The sequence below is a fragment of the Sturnira hondurensis genome, unplaced genomic scaffold (genome assembly GCF_014824575.4).
Source record: "Sturnira hondurensis isolate 20B ecotype Veracruz unplaced genomic scaffold, ASM1482457v3 Scaffold0016960, whole genome shotgun sequence".
Classification (NCBI taxonomy): domain Eukaryota; kingdom Metazoa; phylum Chordata; class Mammalia; order Chiroptera; family Phyllostomidae; genus Sturnira; species Sturnira hondurensis.
The window spans coordinates 139,063-162,393 of record NW_028089591.1 but is presented as its reverse complement, the minus strand read 5'-3'; the positions used below and the strand labels follow the sequence as shown (position 1 = coordinate 162,393).

Below are 23,331 nucleotides of genomic sequence, written 5' to 3'. Positions count from 1 at the left end.
CAAGAGAACAGTTACAGACGGCCATCTTAGAATTATAACATTTTAGAGTTGGAAGGGATCTTAGTCCAACCGTTTACAAAAAATAGTAACTAAGGCACAGGAAGGTTTCATGGCTTGCCTAAGGCTACTCGACTACCTAAATTAGAACCCAGGTTGCCTCCCTCCTTGCTAACCACATTTTCTCTGCAACTGCTACACTTGAGCCGCCTCCTAGCAGGAAAATTAACTACATTCCGTTCAAAGCACGTTTCTGAAGCATATACCACTTTGCGCCATACAACTCTGCTACTACTTTCAGTATTTTTATCATGCTTATGAAGCCGGTGCTTGAGACATTTTTTCTCATCATTCAAGAAGTGGCGAAAATTTAGGTTTAAAATATGTATGTATACACCCAGGCACATAATGTATACGCTCTTAACTTCTCCCCCCCCCCGAATTTTTTGTTGTTCAGTTACAGTTAGTTGTCCCCATTTTTCCCCTATTGCTCTCCCCTGCCTGCTCAGGTAACTTCTTGAAGGATATATAAAAATGTTAACAGTAGTTAACTTAATGGAGGATGGAGAAGGTGGGAGGCTTTTTACTTTGCACTTCACATGTGGCCTCATGTACTGTTTGAATTTCTTAAGTGTTGGCTTTATAATTAAAATGAAGTTTTAAAGTTAATACACATACATGTATATCAGTATAAGCATATGTCAATGTTGTATATGTATATACATACATGTATTTATGTATCATTGGTTTGGGGGGGTTTATTATTTTTTTTATTAGTGGTTTGTATTGTAAGATCCAGTGTGGTTCATGTCAGACCAACTGGCAAAGCATGCTCACATTTCTTCTTTGGTTTTCTCCCATTGTTTCTAATGTGAGATGGTAAAAATTATATGTTATTAGACTTTAAATATTTTTACAAAATGTGCTAACCTTTTAAAAACTTTTTATTGAATTTATTAGGGTGACATTTGGTTAAGAAAATTATATGAAAATCTGCTAAGCTTTTGAATCTAATAATGTAGCAAAATAGCATTCAGTATATCAAATTTGACACAATGAAAAAATCTGAATGTAGAATCTTTGTGGATAAGAATCATATGAAAATTAAGACTGGAAACATCCTTGGTGATTAATAGTTTAGCTCTTTTGTTTTTATGAGTAGGTTAATTGAGCCTCAAAGAAAAAGTGAATTGCCCCAGGTTACATATCTGATTATTAACAGAGTTTGGACCAGGATCTGGGTCCCAGTCCAGTGCCACTTGTACTGTACTTGTAATTTTACTGCTTTTTAGTACATTCGATGACTCGCTGTGTAGACAAAGTAATGGTGGCTAAAGGTTATTCATGCTCATTTCAGTAGTTAAGAATTCTTGAAATTAATGCACCATTAATTTGTATAGTGCTTGAAATATTTTAGTGCTGGAAACATTCCCCTTACATTTGTTGTAAACATAATTTGTTTAGTGAATCCTTTGTTTATATTATAAATGCTTAAAGACCCAAAATGTGGAATTATGTATTTCATTGTTTTGGGGTAGGGTTTTTTGTTTGTTTGTTTGTTTTGTCTCATTCAAGTCTGATAGCTAGTGCTAACAGGAAAAAAAAGCTATGGTTTATGTAAAAACAAAACCATTTATTGAGCACCTACTCTGTGCCAGTCATTGTACCGTGTGGTAGGGTTACAAAGGTGAATGTGGCAACGTAGTGCCCTTGTTTTGAGACTGGAAGATTACCGTTAGCTGATAATTCTCAAACTTAATCTCTGCTCTAATCTAGTAACAGTATTATAAAGTGCACTCTGTAGCACTGTTTAAGTTCATTGTGTGAGTAGTTTTCAGGAAACAAACACTGGTAAAATAAGGTGATATTGAACAAATGTTAGTTTTGTATCCTAGAGGCCATGTGGTACAGTGGGAAAAACCCTGGTATGGATGACTGGGTTTCTTGTCTTGGCTTTGTTTCCAATTAGCTGTGTGATTGTGAGCAAGTCACCAAATCTCAGTGCCTCCATATTTCTTTTTTTTCCATAACTGTTTTTCATGTATGTGCTCCATTTAATTCAAAACCTGAAGAGAGTATTTAGAATATTATATACTATTATATACTTATTATATTTACTTATTTTTTTCACTTAGGATTGTATTCTATGTAGTTTTGACCCTTTCAATATTCTGTATTGAATATTTCCTTTGTCATGAAGCCTTTCAAAATACAGTTTTTATTTATTCAGCATATTATTCTATGCCACATTTCCTTCGTCTGTAGAGTAACAGGTTTGAGCTGGTTGATTCAGGGATTCAAAACCCATTATAGTAGTTTTTTTAAGAATGAATTATCTCAGATTTTATCAAGGAAAAAAATCCCATATAACAATCCCAAATCTGTTTGGAATAAATATCTCAGATAAAAGGACAAGAAATTAAGAACAATGTGGAGATCCATTTTTTAATATTTTATGGTTTATACTTTCATGTATTTTAAAATATCACATGCTAAATACTTAGATTTAATTTGTTGGAGGTGTGTGTGATACATGTATCATTATTGTGTTAAAAAGCTGACATGTTTTAGGTTGATTTCGTAGGGTAGGTATGTAATAGGTTGAAGAGGGAGAAACTGGGCTTCTGAATTTCATGTTCTGGGATTATAGCACAGAGGAGAGAAAATCTGGAAGTTGAGAAGGGTTCAATAACTTGCCCAAGGTCCAAATAGCTATTGAGTTGCAGAGGTAGGATTTGAATCCAGATTTTTCTGATTCCAGTGCTCTTGCTTTTCTTCCATTGCATACTGCATTTCAAAAGATGAGGATCTCTTAAACATATTTCTTGATGGTATTGCTTTGATCAAAATTAACCAATTTGGTATTTTTTTAGTACATTGAGGAGCTGAGGTGAGAAATATTGAGATAGCACTTCATGAAAATAGTTTTAGGCTGAGATAACAATGAACACACCTTGAGCACCTTCTACTTGGAGCTAAGCTTTAATATCAATGTTTTGGCAGTGGCTGACAGGTAATAAGTAGGTGCCTGGTTAAAAAAAAAAAGTGTTGACTGAATACTCTTGCTTGTTACAAAGAAATGTATTAGATGAAAAAGGAAAATTTTAAACTTTCTAGGTGTTCCAGGTAATGGAAAAGAAAGGCTTATCTTCTGAGAAATTAAGCAAAGTAGTTGTTACGTTAGTTATTGTATCTACCATAAGAATTTAAAGACAAACAAGAATTACCTGTTTTATCTGTTCTGTATATAACTTAATAGTAGGTTGTTCTTTCTGTGTTAAAATCATATTTATGTTCATTTTGTAGGACTTGGCAAGGACTTTTATTATTTTCTATTAAAGATTTTATTTATTTGTATTTAGACAGAGAGGAAGGGAGGAAGAAAGGGAGGGAAACATCAATGTGTGGTTGCCTCTCACACACCCCTAACTGGGGACCTGGCCCACAACACAGGCATGTGCCCTGACTGGGAATCGAACCATTGACCTTTTGGTTCACAGGCTGGTTCTCAATCCACTGAGCCACACAAGCCAGGGCAGACTTTTATTTTTAATCATGGCATAGTCAGGGGTGTCCAAACTTTTGGCATCTCTGGGCCAAACTGGAAGAAGAATTGTCTTGGGCCACACATTAAATACACAAACACCAACGAAAACTGATGAGCAAAAAAAAAGGGTTTTGAGTAAATTTACGATTTTTTGTTGGGCCACATGAATACCCACAGGCTACAGGCTGGGCGCCACTGGTATAGATATAATTCTGCTATTTGATACATTTGGGGATTTGATTTTTGGATTTTGGTGGTATGATCGGTACCCAGTCTTTGTTAAGGGTGCATGTGATTCACAACATGATGTGCTTTTATAAAAATGCTTTCAGGGATCTGGGTCATGGTAAAAGTGTGGGTGAAAGTATAAACCACACTTTTTCCTCACCTGTGTGGGTGAGGAAAAATAATTTTCCTCTGCCCCTCTGAGTACTTCTGGCTGGTTTAAAATCAAATTGAAATGAAACAGATTCAAAAGAGAAAATAACCAGATTTATTAGGTATGTACACATGGAGGCTCTGTAAGAATATGAGACCCGAGGACAAATTGGGCAGTTGAGAGGGAGGCAGGGATCTGGGACTTCAAAGGAAAAGTAGGCAATTTAGAGGTAAATAGAAAAAGCAAGCATGCAATAAGTAAATAAATTCTTTTCATACCAGCCAGAAACAATGGGGAGTCTCCAGACTTTGCAGGATCTTCTCTGCCACACTTGTATTATCTTATGCTAAGGTGATGGTTCCTTTAAAGCAGGTTTTCTATCTGCATTCCTTTAGGCTGCTAAGAGAGCGGTTCAAAGGTTCTTTCTAAGCCTTTTGCTTCTTAAAAATAAGCAGCTTAAAATAATATTTCAAAAAGGTGTTATTTTAGAGTGGCAAACTCTGCTTCCCCTTTTCCCCTCTCCTGTGTAGACTGGGGGTAGCTTGAACTCAGATGGTCAGACAGAGAACAAGTGAGTGAGCCAAGACTGATTTCCTAAAACGAGGCAAAGCTGGTGCCACTGTGCACTCTCTGGTATATCTCTAGATATTAAATATTGTTTGAACTTTTATACTTATTCCTGTAATAATTTTGTTGGCCTGAAAACACAGGCCTATCAGCATATATTGGTATGCAATTTACCTTTCTACATAATGGCTCCAGCTAATTTTTCAACTCTTGAAAGGGCAAGGAGCCTAACATTTTGTGTTACCTCACTGGACTACCCCTTCTGCCAGTAATCCTTATAGTAATTTCCTTAGACCTATATTGGTCATGATGACTAGGTTTAATTTTTGACTGCTATTACTGGTCATGGTATCTTTGATGAGTAACAACCAGCCAGAAAACCACAGTTTCCCCATATTTCAGATGAATGTTATGATATGTTATATGGGTTAAATTAGATACCACCTATGAAAGAATTCTAAATTATAAAGTGCACTGCATATTTTAGTTATTATCAGAGTAATGTGAAAAAAAGAGGGTGGGCTGTGGAATTACAAGTTCATGCTTAAATTTTGCCCTTGTGTTAAAAGAAGCAGGATTAGAAATTTTTAGTTGCAATTCAGCATGTTTTAGTAGATTAGAGACAGTATTTACATGTAGTTAAAAGATGGGATGTAGGGAAATGAAAATTTGTAGGTAAGTGTTTAGGATACATGGGCACTCATTAAATATTTTGTGTTTTAGGCCCTGGCTGGTGTAGCTCAGTGGATTGAGCGCGGGCCTGCGAACCAGACAATCGCGGTTCAATTCCCAGTCAGGGCACATGCTTGGGTTGCAGGCCATTTCCCAGCAAGGGATGCACGAGAAGCAACCATACATTGATGTTTCTCTTCCTCTCTCCTTCCTTTCCCCTCTAAAAATAAATAAATAAATATTTTTTTTTTAAAAAAAAACCTTTTAAAAAAATATTTTGTGTTTTAATTTGGCTTGTAATCACTTATTGTGGCAAAATTTACTTTGTGTCTTTTTAAAAATTAATTTATTAATTTTTTAGAGAGAAAGTGAGAGAAACATCAATCTGTTCCACCTATTTATGCATTCATTGGTTGATTCTTGTATGTGCTCTGACCTGGGATTGAACCCACATCCTTGGCATATTGGGATGGCACTCTAACCAACTGATCTACTCAGGACTTTTGTGTCATATCTTTAATTCAGACCCAGGCAGAAGACAAAACTATTAAATGTTTGCATGTGGACAGCAGAGTAGCTTTCAGATAGTATTAAATATTTTTACTGAGGAAAAAAGTAAGATGTTGGCTTTTATCAAGAACTTACTTCAGTATTTGCTGGAAATCCCAACATGATCGTGGAAGAGAATACTTAATTCTCAGAAATATCTAATATCACTATTTACCATTCACTAAGTCATCCATTAAAAAGACCTCATCATGCCCTGACTGTTGTAGCTCAGTGGATTAAGTGCAGTCTGTGAACCAAAGGGTTGCTGGTTCAATCCCAGTTAGGGCACATGCCTGGGTTATGGGCCAGGTCCCCAATGGGGAGCGTGTGAGGGGCAACCACACATTGATGTTTCTCTTCCTCTCTTTCTCCCACCCTCCTCTCTCTAAAAATAAATAAATAAAATCTTTTTTTTAAAGGACTTCATCACGACACTTAATGGAACCATCTGATTTTTAGGACTGCATCCTAATCATTCTGTCAGGATAAGTTATCTAGACAAATATCAAGTAGAGTAAGTTCCAGTTCTGTGCCACTAATCAGTTGTATGACTTTAGTCAAATATTTAACTTCCTTATGGGCTCAGTAGGTTAGAGCATCATCTGATACATCAAGGTTGTGAATTCCATCTCCAATCGGGGCACATACAAGAATCAACCAGTGAATGCATGAATAAGTGGAACAACAAATTGATGTTTCTCTCCCTTCCTCTCTAAAAATCAATAAATAAAAATAGTAAAAACTTCCTTCTGCTTTAGTTTCCTTATTTTTAAAATGAAAGAGTTGCCCTGGCTGGTGTGGCTTTAGTTGGTTGGAGTGTCGTCCTGTAAACCTAAAGGTCGCAGGTTTGACTCCCCATCAGGGTACATGCCTGGGTTGCAGGTTGGATCCCCAGTTGGAGGCACGTGCAAGAGACAACCAATCTATGTTCCTTCTCCTCCCTTCCCCTGTCTCTTGAAAAGAAAAAGAAGAGTGATTTCTGTTATCCTATTCAGCACATAATTATAGTGAACAGGTTTTCCTTGTGAGCATCTATAAAATATAGTGGCTTTACTTTGCAGTGTACTTGATTCGAGCTGCCCTTTTGTAAAAATTGTTCTAGGAAAAATGTTGGCCAAAGATCAGAGGAAACTCTTCTCTTCTTACTAGGCTCCAAATTAATTATTTTTACAAGGCAGTGAGTGAACAGGTCAGAACTCCAGCAGTAGACATCACTCAGAAGCATTTTTCAACAAAGTCCTTTTATTTTCAACTCAAGTTAACAGTAAGTCTCAATCAGGTATCACCTGTGTTTCTTAGCCCTCTGTTGGTGATATACTGCCACCCGAAATGGACCAAAAGACATTTGTTCATGGCTAGCCCCTGGTGATTACTGCTTTTATCAAGAGTTGACTGTATCCTTTTTTGTTTAACCTGCTGATTGAAAATGTTGACATCAATTTAAAATTTCTCCTTTTTCGTCAGGGTTGCTCAGAGGCAGTCATCTAACAGTAATGTTGCAAAGTAACAAACTGGCAAAAATGCTCAGAATAGGTAAAAATTAATGACCAAGAACATATCCTTTCCTCCCCTTTTTGTAAGTCTTAAAATTATTTTCTGTGAATGAAAAGCCAAAACTTTGCAATACCAGGCCCTGATATTGATAGTTTACTGGGACAGTGTTTTCACAGATGAAGTTTCCACATTGCCACATGGAAAATAGCCAAAATAACGCCCCCAGTCTTCTGGACAGGATTGTGTAAGGGGCCTGACTAATCAAGAGCCCAGCTGCTTTTGCTTTGCTTTTCTTCTTTTTTTATTGTTTTTCTTTTTTAAAGATTTTACTCATTTTTTTAGAGAGAAGAAGGGAGGGAGAAAGAGGGAGGGAAACATCGATCAGTTGCTTCTTGCGTGCTCCCAACTGGGGACCTGGCCTGCAACCAAGGCTTGTACCCTGATGGGAATCAAACTGGCAACCTTTTAGTTCAGAGGCTGACACTTAACCCAATGAACCACACCAGTGAGGGCCAAACTGCTTTTTCTTTTGATTAGAATCTAGAATATTTGCTGGATAAAATTTAGAAAATTAAGAAAAACAGCAATAAAAATCAGTGATCCCACTATGAAGAGATAATCAGTAGAATTTTAATGCACAATTTAACCTAAACTTTATATATTTTTTTAAATTGGGATCATACTGCACAATATTATTTTGTAACCAGCTTTTTTCTGTTTTTAGATATATTTTGTTGATTATTCTATTACTGTTGTCCCATTTTTTTCTCCCCTTTATTCCTCTCCGCCCTCTACTCCCCACTTTCCTGTAGAACTCCCCCCCCCCTTAGTTCATGTCCATGGTTCATACATGTAAGTTCTTTGGCTTCTCCATTTCATATACCATTCTTAACCTCCCCCTGTCTATTTTGTACCTACCATTTATGCTTCTTATTCCCTGTACCTTTTCCCCTGTTTTCCCCCTGCCCTCTCTCTACTGATAACCCTCCATGTGATCTCTATGTCTGTGATTCTGTTCCTGTTCTAGTTGTTTGCTTGGTTTGGTTTGGTTTGGTTTGGTTTTTTAGGTACAGTTGTTGATAGTTGTGAGTTTGTTGTCCTCTTACTGTTCATAGTTTTGATCATCTTTTTCTTTGATAAGTCCCTTTAACATTTCATATAATAAGGGCTTGGTGATGATGAACTCCTTTAACTTGGCCTTATCTGGGAAGTACTTTATCTCCCCTTCCATTCTAAATGATAATTTTGCTGGATAGAGTCATCTTGGATCTAGGTCCTTGCCTTGCATGACTTTGAGTACTTCTTTCCAGCCCCTTCTTGCCTGCAAGGTTTCTTTTGAGAAATCAACTGGTAGTCTTATGGAAACACCTTTATAGGTAACTGTTTCCTTTTGTCTTGCTGCTTGTAAGATCCTCTCCTTATCTTTAATCTTGGGTGATGTAATTATGATGTGCCTTGGTGTGTGCTTCCTTGGGTCCAACTTCTTTGGGACTCTGAGCTTCCTGAACTTCCTGGAAGTCTATTTCTTTTCAAAAATTGGGAAAGTTCTCCATTATTTTTTATTTTATTTATTTTTTAAAGATTTTATTTATTCATTTTTTGAGAGAGGGGACAAGAAGGGGAGAGAGGGAGAGAAATAATCAATGTGTGGTTGCCTCTCGTGCATCCCCTGCTGGGAACTGGCCTGCAACCCAGGCAGGTGCCCTGACTGGGAATCAAACCGCGGTTGTTTGGTTCACAGACTCATGCCCAATCCACTGAGCTACATCAGCCAGGGCTTTCCATTATTTTTTAAAATAAATTTTCCATTTCTTGCTCTTTCTCTTCTCCTTCTGGCACCACTATGATTTGGATGTTGGAATGTTTGAAGTTGTCCCAGAGGTCCCTAAGCCTCTCCTCATTTTTTTGAATTCTTATTTCTTCATTCTGTTCTGGTTGAATGTTTATTTATTCCTTCTCCAAATCATTGATTTGAGTCCTGATTTCCTTCCCTTCACTGTTGGTTCCTTGTATATTTTTCTTTATTTCACTTTGCATAGCCTTTATTTCTTCCTCTTTTTCTGGCCACACTCAGCCATTACCGTATTACCAGTGTTCTGAAATCTGCACTTGATAGGTTAGCTATCTTTTCATTGCCTAGTTCTATTTTTGGAGCTTTGATCTGTGTTTTGTTTTGTTTTTTGTCTGTGTGCCTGTTAGGGGTGGAGCCTTAGGTATTCGCCAGGGCGGGGCAACCCACATGGCTGCCTTGTGGCACTGTATGTGCGGAAGGGATCTGAGAGGGAATGATGCTGCTTGCTTGGCTCTGGTCTGGCTTTCAGTAACTTCCCCCACTACCCACAAGCAAATTGGGCCCTCCTGATGGTTCTTCCTGGGTGCATTGGTTTGTGTATGTTCTGGGACCTTGTGGTCTCTCCAAGCAACTTTCCTGTGAGGCAGAGAGTTAACATTTTTTTCTCTGTTTGTTGGTTATTATTATTCACCACTTTTTCTGGATAGATTAAAAAGTGCTAAGATACACCAAAAGGTTGAAGGTCGTGCTAAGATACACTCTTGTTTGAAACCATTTTATATGAGTATTAAAAGCAAATAATGACAAACATTATTTGGATAGAACAGGTTTAGATAGGACATTCATTCCAACATTTTAATAGTAAAAATTATATAGTATTTATGCTGTAGTATACAAAAGTATAATAGTAAGATATTGCTAGTTTTATAAATGTCCAGCAATGAAGGTACATACCTGCATATAAACTATGTTAACATTTGTTTTTTAGAATGCTCATACATGCTTTTATATTCATAGAACATCTGTGGAGGAATACACAGAAAACTGGTAAGAGTGATTGCTTCTAGGAAGAAAACCAGAGGTTTAAGGTACAGGGGAGGAATGGATGCAACTTTTGCACCTTTTGAATTGATCATGTGAGTATTGTCTCTTTTAAATAATATACATCTAAAATTAGTATTAAGCAGTATGGATTTGGTGAGGTTATACATTCATACAGCTAGGTACTTGTCATCCACTGAAAATAATGTTTCTAATCCACATTAAAATTGATATGGGAAGATGTTTATTAAATATTATTAAATGAAAAAATCAAGTTATAAAATATCATGTATAATAAATCCTCTTTAAAAGTTTTTATAATGTGCATGTGCTCGTGCACACAGAAAAGGTTCTTAAAGGATCAATATACTAAATTGTTCACAACCTGGGTAGTAGGATTTTTCTAACCCCTCTCCTTTTTTAAAGATTTTATTTATTTATTTTTAGAGAGAGGGAAGGGAAGGAAAAAGAGGGAGAGAAACATCAATGTGTGGTTGCCTCTCACAAGCCCCCTACTGGGGACCTGGCGTACAACCCAGGCATGTGTCCTGATTGGGAACCAAACCCACAACCCTCTGGTTCACAGGCCTGCACTCAATCTACTGAGCTACACCAGCCAGGGCTAATCCCTCTCTTTTAAAAAGGAAAACAGTTTGTATTAAAGATTGTGTTGGTTTCCATCTTGAGATTTTCAGCCTACTCTGATTTTAGCAAAGTTTTTTTCGTTTTGGTTGGTCCTCACCATAAGATGTGTTCACAGATCTTAGGGAGAGAGAAAAGGAGATAGAGAAACATTGATCGGTTGCCTCCTGTACCCCCTGACCAGGAATCAAACTTTCAACCTTTTGGTGTATAGGGTGATGCTCCAACAACCAACTATGCTCCAACCAACTGAACCACCTGGCCAGGGAGGAAAAGTTTCAGTCTGAGCTCTGAATAAGCATAAATAGTATTAATCTATGTCATGGATCTACAGTTTAGAGTGTACATCATCCTAAGTTCTGAACAGTTTTCAGTGAAATGGAAGATGAAATAATAATGATCTTGAGCCCTTTTGTACTCTTGAGTGAATTCTTAAGCCCCAAATCTGTGTATTCTTCATGTACCACATTCTTTTGGGGGAACACAGTCCCAAAATTTGTTGAAGAATAGATGAGGGAATGCTTTACTGTATGTTTATTTTGTGGGAACTATACCTGTGGAGTTAATTATTATGAATAATTTGTCAAAGATTGTAGGTCTGTGCTCAAATTCAAGTATTACTATGACTTTCTAAATTAAGTGAGCATGTAATTGATATTTCTTTTGTTAGTTCTTAGTATGCCCTTTCAGATATTTACAGAAGTAGGTTTGATAATCAAACATATATTGTGTACAGCTGTATTAGTAAGCTTATGTTATTGACTGAGTGTATGGGCTAAGTGCTCATTAATGCCATTCAGTTATTTGAATGACTAGTGCATAAGTTTAGGGAAAGGTCTTTTGATCTGATTGAATATAATTAACTTCAGAACTGTTTCAATGACCATTTAACTTGTTATAAGAAAATGTGCTTCATCATTTGAAGAATTTTAGTATAGTATAAACGAACAATTTGAATGAATTTTTATGTAAACATACCGGTATAAAAGCTGAATTTGAAAAATGAAATTTCATTTTTTATTAGGGCATATCATTTAAAAAATTCAGCTTTTTTATACTGTGTCACATTTACATAGGTATATTTTATAGATACTACAGCATTGTAAATCACAATGCTATTTCTAAACAGGGAACTAATTGGCTAATGCTTTAAGATAATTAAAAGACGGATTGACCTACATTGGGTTAAGGAGAATGCTGCTTACTGAACAAGATCTCTGTGTTGGATCCTCTATAGAGGAAAAAGCTACCGATGAGAAAAACTTGTAATATTTGAGCAAAGAGTGAATCTTAAGATTGACTTCAAATTACAGTGGTGTTTTGGGGTTAACACATATAAAATTTTTATGATATTACTATGGAAAATTTTATGAGTACTATAATATATATTTTTAAGATTTTATTTATTTATTTATTTATTTATCTTTAGAGGGGAAGGAGAGAGGGAGAGAAACATCAATGTATGGTTGCCTTTCGTGTGTCCCCTGCTGGGAACTGGCCTGAAGGGAACTGGCCTGCAACCCAGGCATGTGCCCTGACTGGGAATCAAACCGCGATCCTCTGGTTTGCAGGCCTGTGCTCAATCCACTGAGCTACACCAGCCAGGGCTGAGTACTATAATATTTTTGAAAAGTGATATTAGTATGGGCTTTTTATCACTGAAGAATTATACTGCTTACATGGTATGCATGTATTTTCTACAGGGTCTAGCACAGATAATGCCCCTTTTTATTAATAAGATCATAAGCATGTAGTTCTGTAACATAATACCACATTCAAGCACACTATGTGACATTGTAGGTGGAAAGTTCAAATTAAAACTATGAATTATTACTCTCATATTATTGCCCTACCAACTACACTCAAGCAGGCCTTCTGCTGGATCCTGTATTTTGGTCACATTTCCTAGGCACAATGGCATATTAACAATTTTTAGTACTCACAGTGATTTCAAGAGTCCAGGGGAGGTAGTGCTTCAGATGTGGAATAATGATGACAGTAGCTTAATAGCGGTGGTTCAACAATATTTCTTAAGTGCTACTGTGTGTTGTGCATTACTTTAGGCATTGGGAATACAAATGTGATAAAAACACAGCCCTGTGATAAAGGACCTACATTCTTTTTTTAAAGATTTTATTTATTTATTTTTAGAGAGAGGGGAAAGGAGGGAGAAAGAGAGGGAGAGAAACATGATGTGTGAGAGAAAGTGATTGGTTGCCTCTCATGCCCCAACTGGAGACCTGGCCTGCAACACAGGCATACTCCCTGACTTAGGCAAATCTGGTTCACAGGCCAGTGCTCAATCCACTGAGCCACACCAGGCAGGGCAGGACCTGCATTCTAATAACACATGTACATACATACATACACACACACACACCTGCAGAAATTATTAAATCTTTTCATGTACTTGGGTTGTCAGCAAATTATGTAGAGGATAGCTTGGGAACACAAAGAGTGGTCATTCTGGAGTTTTGAGTGGAAAAAATGAGCAAATATGTCATAGATGAGATTCTAAAAACAAACATTTTCTGAGTTTTAAACAGATGCCTTTATTTAATTACATAATGATTCAGTCAGCATGATAGTAGTACTATAGTGGGAGCTAATAGAGTTGTGTTGCTTGCATAATTTTTTTTTCCAGTAATTTTTTTCATCCTCTTGGAACATCAGTCAGTTGCCTCCTTCACATGTATTAAACCTTTTTTCTTTCAAAATATTTTATTTATTTAGTTTTAGAGAGAAGGGAAAGGAGGGAGAAAGGGAGAGAAACATCCATGTATGAGAGATACATCAATCAGTTGCCTCCTACCGCCCCCAACCAGGGACCTGGCCAGCAACCCAGGCATGTGCCCTGACCAGGAATCAAACCAATGACCCCTTGACTTGCAGACTGGCACTCAGTCCACTGAGCCATACCAGCCAGGGCAGACTTCACATTAGAATTTAAAATATGTAGTTAAAAGAAAACTTAACTGGGATCTTTGCAACAGGTTAAATATTTAACCACTTCAAACAAGTGATTTGGTACTCTCACCTAGTTCTGAAAATGTACTGTGACATCTAGCTTTCCATATTAAAGCATATAACTTCAGTAGCAAATGTTCCTTTGTTTTACTTAAAATGACATCTGGTCTATCAAAGAACATGCTAATAATTACCAAGCTATTATTTTAATAACATTTAAACAGTTTTATCAAGGTATAACTCATATAAAGTTAACTTGAAAGTGTTCATTTCATTGGTTTTTAGTATATTTGCAGAGTTGTGCAAACATAACTACACCTAATTTAGAATGTTTTCATTACTCCAAAAAGAAAATCAATAACCATTTGCAGGTGCTCCCCATTTCCCCTTATCCCCCAGTTCAGGCAATCACTAATCTACTTTCTATTTCTATTTATTTCTATATTTTAACTTGCAACATTATTGTTCTTATGCCTATTCCAGAGCATTGGATCAGGGGTTTAAAAGCTCTTGAACTAGCCAAATTTACAAGTCCTGTGACAGCCTCATTCAGAAAACATCCAATCAATTTTTTCCTCATGTTATAATTGTTCCATGTTCTAAGAGTTATTTTTTTAATCTGGAGCGTGTTTCAAATTCTCTGTTTGCACCACTTGCTAGGGATACTAAACTCAGTGAATTAGAAGGAATAAAACCTTCTGTCCAGACTCAAAACTAAGTTTGTTTTATTTGTGTCAACTATTCCAAGGTAGGAATCTTCTGTGGCGTACACTGTTATCTTCAATAATAACGTCAGCTTCTTCATCACTTTCTTCATCCTTTGGCTCAATGTTCAGTTCAGTCTGCTGTAGATAGCCTAGAAGACTACTATCAGTGGGTTTGCTGGAGCTGTCAGAAGTCCTACTGTTCCTAATATTGTTCTCCTGATTTGTCTTGCTGTTTTGACAAGGTTGCAGCTGTTAGCAATCATCGTGTCTGTTACTTGATCAAAACTCTACCCTGAAACTTCTGCGTCATCATTAACAGCCAGTAGACTTGTCCTGGGGGCCAGACCTCCTGGAACAAGCTTAGGGTGTAAAGAGATCCCTGGGACCTTTCTAAGCCATGTGTTATCTCCCTTAGACTGAAACCATTCCAGCTATAGAGTGCTAGGGAATGTCTGGTGTTGTATTTAAAGATGAACTAACCCTACAGTGTGTTTCTGGGCGAATATCAACATCTGTAATAAAAAACAGATATAAAGTCTTAGAGCATACCAGTGACTGGATATGGCTTTTTTCTGTGCTTGACAGAACACCGTATATTGATTAAAACATTTTACTTCTTTAGCATGTTTATATAGGCACTGTTGTCTGTTGCTTTCTTTTTTATTTTAAAGATTTTATTTATTTATTTTTAGAAAGGGAGGAAGCTAGAGTGCTGGCCTCTGAACCCAAAGGTCACCTGTTCGATTCCCAGTCAGGGAACATACCTGTGTTTTGGGCAAGGTCCCCAGCTGAGGGCGTGTGAGAGGCAACCAAGCGATGTTTCTCTACCCCCCTTTCCCCCTCCCTCTAAAAGTAAATAAAGTCTTTTTAAAAATGTATGCAGACTAATGTAAAAAAAAAACCTTTCATCCCTGGCCAGTGTGTTAGTTCAGTTGGTTGGAGCGTTGTCCGGTAAACCAAATGGATGAGGGTTCAGTCTCCAGTTTGGGGCATGTATGAGAGGCAGCCAAGCAATGTTTCTCTCTCACATCAGTGTTTCTCTCCCTCTCTCTCTCCCTCCCTCCCTCCCTCCCTCCCTCCCTTTCTCTCTAAAATCAATAAGCATGTCCTCTGGTGAGGGTTTAAAAAATTACCTTCCAGGTCTTGTCCATGAGTGTATGTTTTCATGCGGTAGCAGTCTAATGTACATCCTATTTTATATTATTTCCCATTAAAATGGCTTTTGTTTCATGTATTTAATAAGAAAAACCTGGGAAAACAAGCTTTTGTATTATATTCAGATGCCAGGTAGGTGGGTCTTTTGTGTGTGTGTTTTCTCTGTCCTCCAACTTCCTTTATTCCCATATTATTGCTGGATTAGCAGTCAACCTCCTCTCCTTGGCCCCTGCCCATGGCTCTCTTTATCTAGTTGACTAGGCTGTATGTATATGTATATTTTAAACACACCTCACATCTTGAAATCTTCCATGCCCTTCATGTTAACATGTAACACTACTTCCTGGTTCTTTGTTTTGCCAATGTTTGCTACCATAGGGCCATTTTTTCCCCAAGCATGGTTCTCTCAGGATTTTTGTTTAGCTCATTTATATTAAAGCTTCCTTTGACTGTCTTCTTTGTGCCTTCTTACCTTTCTGCTTACCCACTAAAAAGGCTGAATATGCTTTCATGAAGAAGCCTTACTATCTCAGCATACTTTATTGCATTCAGACATTTTCACATCCATGGGTTTTTTTATCACCCTTCTCCAATACCTATACCCTATTTGCTTCTGTATTCCCAATTCCTGTGCTCCGTATATACTTACTTGCTAAATATCATCTTCCCCGCCTTCATTTCACTTAAACTATTTTTTTGTTTTTTGGGTTTTAATTTTTATTTATTTATTTATTTTAGAGAGGAAAGGAAGGAGTGAAGGAGAGAAATATCAATGTATGATTGCCTCTCGTGAGTCCCCTGCTGGGAACTGGCCTGCAACCCAGGCATGTGCCCCGACTGGGAATCGAACCACAATTGTGTGGTTCGCAGGCCCGTGCTCAATCCACTGAGCTATACGAGCCAGGGCTATTTTTTTGTTTGTTTTGTTTTATTTTATTTTAGATTATTTTATTGTTGTTGAAGTACAGTTGTCTCTTATTTTCTGGAGTGTCCCCACCACTCCCCCACCCCCAGCCATCCCCACTCCCACCTTCGATCCTACCCCCATTTGTTTTTTTCCATGGATCCTTTATACATGTTCCTTGATGACCCTTCTCCCTTCCCCCCCATTATTCCCTCCCCCACCCCCTCTGGTCACTGTCAGTTTGTTCTTAATTTCAATGTCTCTGGTTCTATTTTGTTTGCTTGTTTGTTTTGTTGGTTAGGTTCCACTTATAGGTAAGATCCTATGGTAAACTATGTTTTTAAAAGTCCTCTTACCCTTTCTTTTGGTGCCTTCCTCCAAACCCAAGTTTTATGGTTTTTGTCAGTCATCTTTCTCCCTTCCACTCTTAACCTCTCTGATAATTTCGTTTTTTAAATTTCATTTCCTTTATTTATTTACTTCTTAGAGGGGAAGGGAGAGAAAAAGAGGGGGCGGAGAGAGAACAGTGTAGGAGAGAAACATTAATTGGTTGCCTCTCATGTGCCCCCAAAAGGGGAACCTGGTCCACAACCCAGGTGTGTGCCCTGACTGGGAATCAAACCCACAAACTTCTGGTTTACAGGGCTGTGCTCAATCCACTGAGCTACACCAGCCAGGGCTGGTAATTTCATTTTTTCACTTTTCTCCAAAAGCTTTCACTCTGATAACATATGTAATGTTCAGTTGAAGGCTTCTGAATAGATATCTACTTTTCAAAACTGAAATCTAAACTATTAGCTGGGGAATAACACACACACACACTCGCCACCCTGGGAAAATGAGGTCTCCTCTTGGAAGCTTCAAACAGATTGTCCCACCAGTATTGAATGATGGAGTTTTATATAATATCTCAAATAGGGTGGCTGCTTAAACCATATAAAATATACACAATTGTGAAATGAGGATAGATTGTTGATTTTGTACTTCTATTTTGATTGACCTGAGGAATAAAACATCTCAGAAGGTAATTTTCATATGGATTGTACTGAGCATTAATTCTTCAGGGTAATTACAGACTTGGAAATGTTTAATACTTGCCCATAGTCCATGCTGAAGTATCTTCCAGTGGTGGGAGGAACTCATATTCTATAAGGCAATCCAGTTCATTTTGTACTGCCATTTTTTAAAGATTATTTTTTTAGTTTACTTTTAGATGGAAGGGAGGTGAGAAAGAGGGAAAGAAACATTGATATGAGAAACATAGATCAGTCACCTCTCATACGTGCCCAAATCGGGGACCAAACCTGCCACCCAGGCATGTGCCTTGACTGGGAATCGAACCAGCGACTTCTGCTTTGCGGGATGATGCCCAACCCACTGAGCCACACCAGTCAGGGCTGTACTGCTATTGATTATTTTAACTGTTCATCCTTGTATTGGATTAAAGTTGACAGCCTATAGTTTTCTTTATTTTAATTTTGCTCTCAAGCTTCACAGAATTTGGTTCCCTTTTCTACATGACAGTGTCTTAGATATCTAAACATAGTTATTATATCCTCTATACCCCTCCCCTCACAATTTTTTTCCCTTTGAGGTAATCACTTTCTGCTCCATCCAACTATTGCTGATAGGACACCATTTTCATCATCTGGATTGCTCTTTAGGGACATTACACTTTGTTAACATCCCTTCTAAATTTGTTCAGAACTTAAAATAATAGACAAAGTGTAGCTGAATTGGCTCTGGATGTTGCACATATGGACATTAATGCAGCCTGGAGTTGCTTTAAGTTTTTATCAGTCATGTAATGTTGGCTCATAGTGAATTGGTAATTAACTAAAATCCCAAGATTTTAATCTGCTTTGCCTTCATGTAACGTCTTTCCAACCAAGTTTCAATCTTCTTTAGTTGTGCAACAGATTTTTTAAAATCATAATATAAAACTTTACACACATCTCTGTTAAATTTTATCTCATTACCCCTGGCTGGTGTGGCTCAGTGGACTGAGCACTGGCCTGCAAACTGGAATGTCATTGGTTTGATACCCAGTCAGGGCACATGCCTGGGTTGCAGGCCAGGTCCCCAGTTGCAGAGCATGCAAGTGGCAACTGATTGATATTTCTCACACATCAATGTTTTCCTCCCTCCCCCTCTCTCTAAAAATAAGTAAATAAAATCTTTTTTTTTATTATCTTATTAGGCTATCATTTACCCTTGGTTTCTTTGAATCTTGTTTCTTTTCATTCAGCTTATGCTGATTCAACATAAAGGGTCTTGAAAGCTAGTGTCAATGTTTTCAGATATCTGAGAAGCGATAATCAAAAGTCATGGAGACAATCTTCTAAAAATTGTTGTATGCAGCTTATAACTCAGCTCTTTAGGTATATATGAATTAATACCATTATAAATTGACAAGGCCCAGAAAGACTGATATCCATTGCCAGCCTGCAAGACAGAGAAGCCTTGTGTTGAACAGTGTTCTAAGAGGGGTGATGTTCCAAGACATATTGTGCCAACATAATGCCAAAAGAATTGGTTATTCCCAAGAAATCAATTAATGCACAGATGAAGTAGAGACAGCATCGTTGTGACTATTCTTTTATTTTGCATTTCACAAACATGTACAGAGTACATATAGTGTTAGGAACTGTGTGAGATTCAGAGAATCAAGGTTGCCTCCCTGATTTTTATGCCTATTGTCCCAGGGTAATTGTTAGTAGCATCACTTTTCACTTTAAAAAGTATCCAGGTTAGGAGGATAAATAACTGGCCATATTTCTCATAACCCAACTACTTCCCTTTGAGGTTTTTTTTTCATTGGGTTAAATGTTACACAGCTATAATTTGCCAGATCTAATGAGGCTGTAGTAGTACTTAACATTTGCATAGATAGTTCCTTAACCATGGGAAGTTGGTAGCAAAAGCAACTACACATACTTACTTTTCCTCCTGAGCCACCATCTAGAGGGCACTATTATATACAGCTAAAATCCTCCAATTCCAACCAAAAAATGTCCTCTTTGTTTACACATGAAAATCAGAAACTTTTGATGTTCTTGAAGAACCCATTGGAACCAATATTGTGAATAACTTATCTTTTATCAAACAAAAAGCAAAGAAATATTAAAAATTAATTCATTAGCATTCTGAACATTCCTTTTTAAAATTTTGTAGAAACTGAACTTTGATGCCTTGAATATATAATGATCCATTATAACAATTATGCATAGGTTTTAAAAATCTGCATACTTTATGCTTCTTTCATGGTTTTCCTAATTAATGATTTCACATGGTTAATTTTAATATATTCTGCATCACAGTTTCTATATTTATGTAAAATAAGCACTTAAAATGAATACTACTTGCTTAAATATTGCTTTCTTCTAAAAGAAAACAAAATTGCCAGTTTTAACTTTAAGACTTGAGCTCAAGTATTTAGATTTAGAATGTTTCTTAGAGATTATATAATTTTATGTCATCAGTAAGTAATTTCTTAGTTCCTAATATCAAAAGTGATTGCCTGTGTTTCACATTTTGGATTTCCTAATGTAATGTTCTCTTTTTAGAAAAGGTGGACAAGTCCTATTTTCAAGAGAAGATGACTCTTAACTGTTTTGAAGGATCTAAAACTTGTGTACCTGCAGACATCGATAAAGATGAAGAATTTGTAGAAGAGTTTAATAGATTAAAAACTTTTGCTAATTTTCCAAGTAGTAGTCCTGTTTCAGCATCAACACTAGCACGAGCTGGTTTTCTGTATACTGGTGAAGGAGACACTGTGCGGTGCTTTAGTTGTCACGCAGCAGTAGATAGATGGCAATATGGAGACTCAGCAGTTGGAAGACACAGGAAAGTATCCCCAAATTGCAGATTTATCAAGAGCTTTTATTTTGAAAATAATGCTGCGCAACCTGCAAATTCTGGTACCCAAAATGGTCAGTACAAAGCTGAAAATTATCTGGGGAACAGAAACCATTTTGCTTTAGACAGGCCCTCTGAGACTCACGCAGACTATCTTTTGAGAACTGGACAGGTTGTAGATCTGTCTGACACCATCTACCCGAGGTACCCTGCCATGTGTAGTGAAGAAGCTAGATTAAAGTCATTTCAGCACTGGCCAGATTATGCCCATTTAACCCCAAGAGAGTTAGCTAGTGCTGGGCTCTACTATACAGGTGTTGATGATCAAGTGCAGTGCTTTTGTTGTGGTGGAAAACTAAAGAATTGGGAACCTCATGACCGCGCATGGTCAGAACACAGGCGACATTTTCCTAATTGCTTCTTTGTTTTGGGCCGGAATGTTAATATTCGAAGTGAATCTGATACCCTGAGTTCTGATAGGAATTCCCCAAATTCAACAAATTCTCCAAGAAATCCAGCCATGGCAGATTATGAAGCACGGATCATTACTTTTGGGATGTGGATGTACTCTGTTAACAAGGAGCAGCTTGCAAGAGCTGGATTTTATGCTTTAGGTAAACCTTATTATAAAATCAGGCTAATAAATAACTTTCCAACTGTTCCAGGGCTCCTAAAAAGTAAATGCATTCCTTTAGCTCCCCTGAACTATTAAATATTTAGGTGTAGAGTGGCATGATTATATCACGAATTCTGTTAACCCATATGTTGAATATGTAATGTGACCACTGAATTTATATGAAAAGGAGTACTATATTAAGAGTCATGTTTATCTTCATGTAATTGTTTTTTGGAGAACGATAACATGCAAAAGATGGTAGGTGTCCCTGATAAAAGAATGGGTTGGGTAGTAATACTAACTATAATTTATTGAGTGCCTACTCTATGTGCTCAGTACATATATTAAATGCATTTTCTCTTCTTCACCTCTTAAGAAAATAAGAAAAGTTAATATTAAAGAGTTTAGTTTGGCCGATATTAAAATTTATATCTGTCAGCCCTGGCTGGTGTAGCTCAGTGGATTGAGCACAGGCCTGTGAACCAGAGGATCACAGTTCAATTCCCAGTCAGGGCACATGCCTGGGTTGCAGGCCAGTTCCCTGTAGGCCGTTTCCCAGCAGGGGATGTGCAAAAGGCAACCATACATTGATGTTTCTCTCCCTCTCTCCTTCCCCTCTAAATTTAAATAAATAAATAAAATCTTTAAAAAAATTATATCTGTCTTTTGTACAGAGACTATATATTTGAAAGCTGCCCTGTATAATGCCTTTTTGCTTCAAATGAGCACTTGTCAAATGGACTACCATGGGCATGTCAGGAAGAGCTGCATCAATTATTTAATAATTTACGTACATAGTGTGATAGGTTTTGGTGTCATAAAGCTGTAATCTTAGAGAAACTTATCTTGTAATTTCATTATGCATTAAACTTTATTATTAAAGTTTTAGAATTTGAAAAAGTAAACTTTGGGCTCCAAATGAGATATGTTTAAAAAGAATGTAACAATTGTAATTTTCTGCATAAAAATTGGGCAGTTTTATTTTTGTTCTATAAAATACCTCAAGTTGAATCAGTGAATTTAATGTGTATTTCCTCCTCAAATGATCATATCTATTACTTAGATGTGAGTTTGAATGTATTTTTAATAGTTTATTTTTTGTCTTTTTCCATTACCATTTATTCCTCTTATACCCTCCTCTACCTCCACCCTTTCCTTCCCCCCAATCCCCACCCTGTCTTCCATGTCCATGAGTTCCTTTTCTTTTTTGTTAGATCCCATGGCCCCCAACTTCCCCCAAGGTGAATGTCTTTTTAACCTATAAATTTTTATGTAACTTAGAAGTGCTTAATTTCATGGCGTTAAAAAAGGGGTATTTTTGTGTAAGCTTCTAATTGTATAAAATAACATGTAGTTTTACTTGTGTGTCTTCTTAGGTGAAGGTGATAGAGTCAAGTGCTTTCATTGTGGCGGAGGTCTCAGCGATTGGAAGCCTAGTGAAGACCCTTGGGAAGAACACGCTAGGTGGTTTCCAGGGTAAGGTATTTAAATGTTCATTCAATAACAGCCAGGCTGGACAGTGTACAGTGGGAAGACTTGAATAGCTTTTCACCTCAACTATTTTTGCCTTCCCAAGCCTTGAAATTCACACCAGGTTTATAAAAATGGGGTCACCTACTTTATAGGGAAAAAACGCCTAAGCCATCTCTGGTGACAAAAACATTCATTACTTGTATATTGTATTTATGACATTCAGAGGATTCCATTTCTAAACACCAAATTAGGAATGTATACTTTAGTTGTTGTTGGAAGTAGGCTTTTTTACAATGGATACAAAAGAACCCACAATAAGTAGCACAACAAAGGGAGCATTTTGTGGCTCCTTAGAAATACTGAAAAGTAAGTTAATGGAGTTAAGATGATGGAGATGATATCATACACTTTGCTAATTTTCCAGCTACTAAAGTTGAACCTTCTTGTTTAGGTGTAAATATCTGTTAGAAGAGAAGGGGCAAGAATATGTAAACAATATTCATTTAACCCACTTACTTGAAGAGTCTGTGGTAAGTCAAATATTGTGGAATATGTATTTTCAGATACTATGTAATTTGTTTTACAGTGATTACTTGGTGTAAAATTCACAGTGTTGCATTTTAAATTAATAATGTATGGTGAGCTTTAAAAGGGAGATCTTGAAAAGTGCTTGTTATTCTTAACCTGAAGCAAATTGGTGAAAGCGGATTGGGATGAACTGATTTAAAATCACTGTAGGCAAAAAATGAGCTTGAAGAGCAAAAATACTTTAATCTCTCAGCCTTCTGGAATGTGACTTTTGTGCGTTGTGTTTTGTACTCATAAATAGTTTTAAACTACTTATGAGTACAACTCTGGGAGAGCACAGTCACCATTATGGTTCTGCCATCAACTATATTGCCTCAGTCAAGTTGTTTAAACTCCCTGAATGTCAGCTTCTTATCTGTAAAGTGAATGGGTTGGGTTAG

At 37.1% G+C, this 23,331-nt stretch overlaps 1 protein-coding gene and 1 pseudogene across 5 annotated transcripts in view; one reads left to right on the top strand and one right to left on the bottom strand.

The window, feature by feature from the left end:
• XIAP (X-linked inhibitor of apoptosis) overlaps positions 1-23,331 on the top strand; it is a 35,121-nt gene that overhangs the window by 1,278 nt on the left and 10,512 nt on the right. For 2 of the 5 annotated variants that reach the window (XM_037067017.1, XM_037067021.1), the window contains exons 3-5: positions 19,980-20,888; positions 22,267-22,366; positions 22,815-22,893. In XM_037067017.1, coding sequence (XP_036922912.1) covers positions 20,012-20,888; positions 22,267-22,366; positions 22,815-22,893 — 1,056 coding nt within the window. In that variant the 5' untranslated portion in view covers positions 19,980-20,011. Of the gene's footprint in view, positions 1-10,014; positions 10,134-19,979; positions 20,889-22,266; positions 22,367-22,814; positions 22,894-23,331 lie in introns of all 5 variants that reach the window. The other 3 variants (XM_037067018.1, XM_037067016.1, XM_037067020.1) reach the window with 3 other exon arrangements.
• LOC119001602 (partitioning defective 6 homolog beta-like) lies at positions 14,224-15,521 on the bottom strand (annotated as a pseudogene).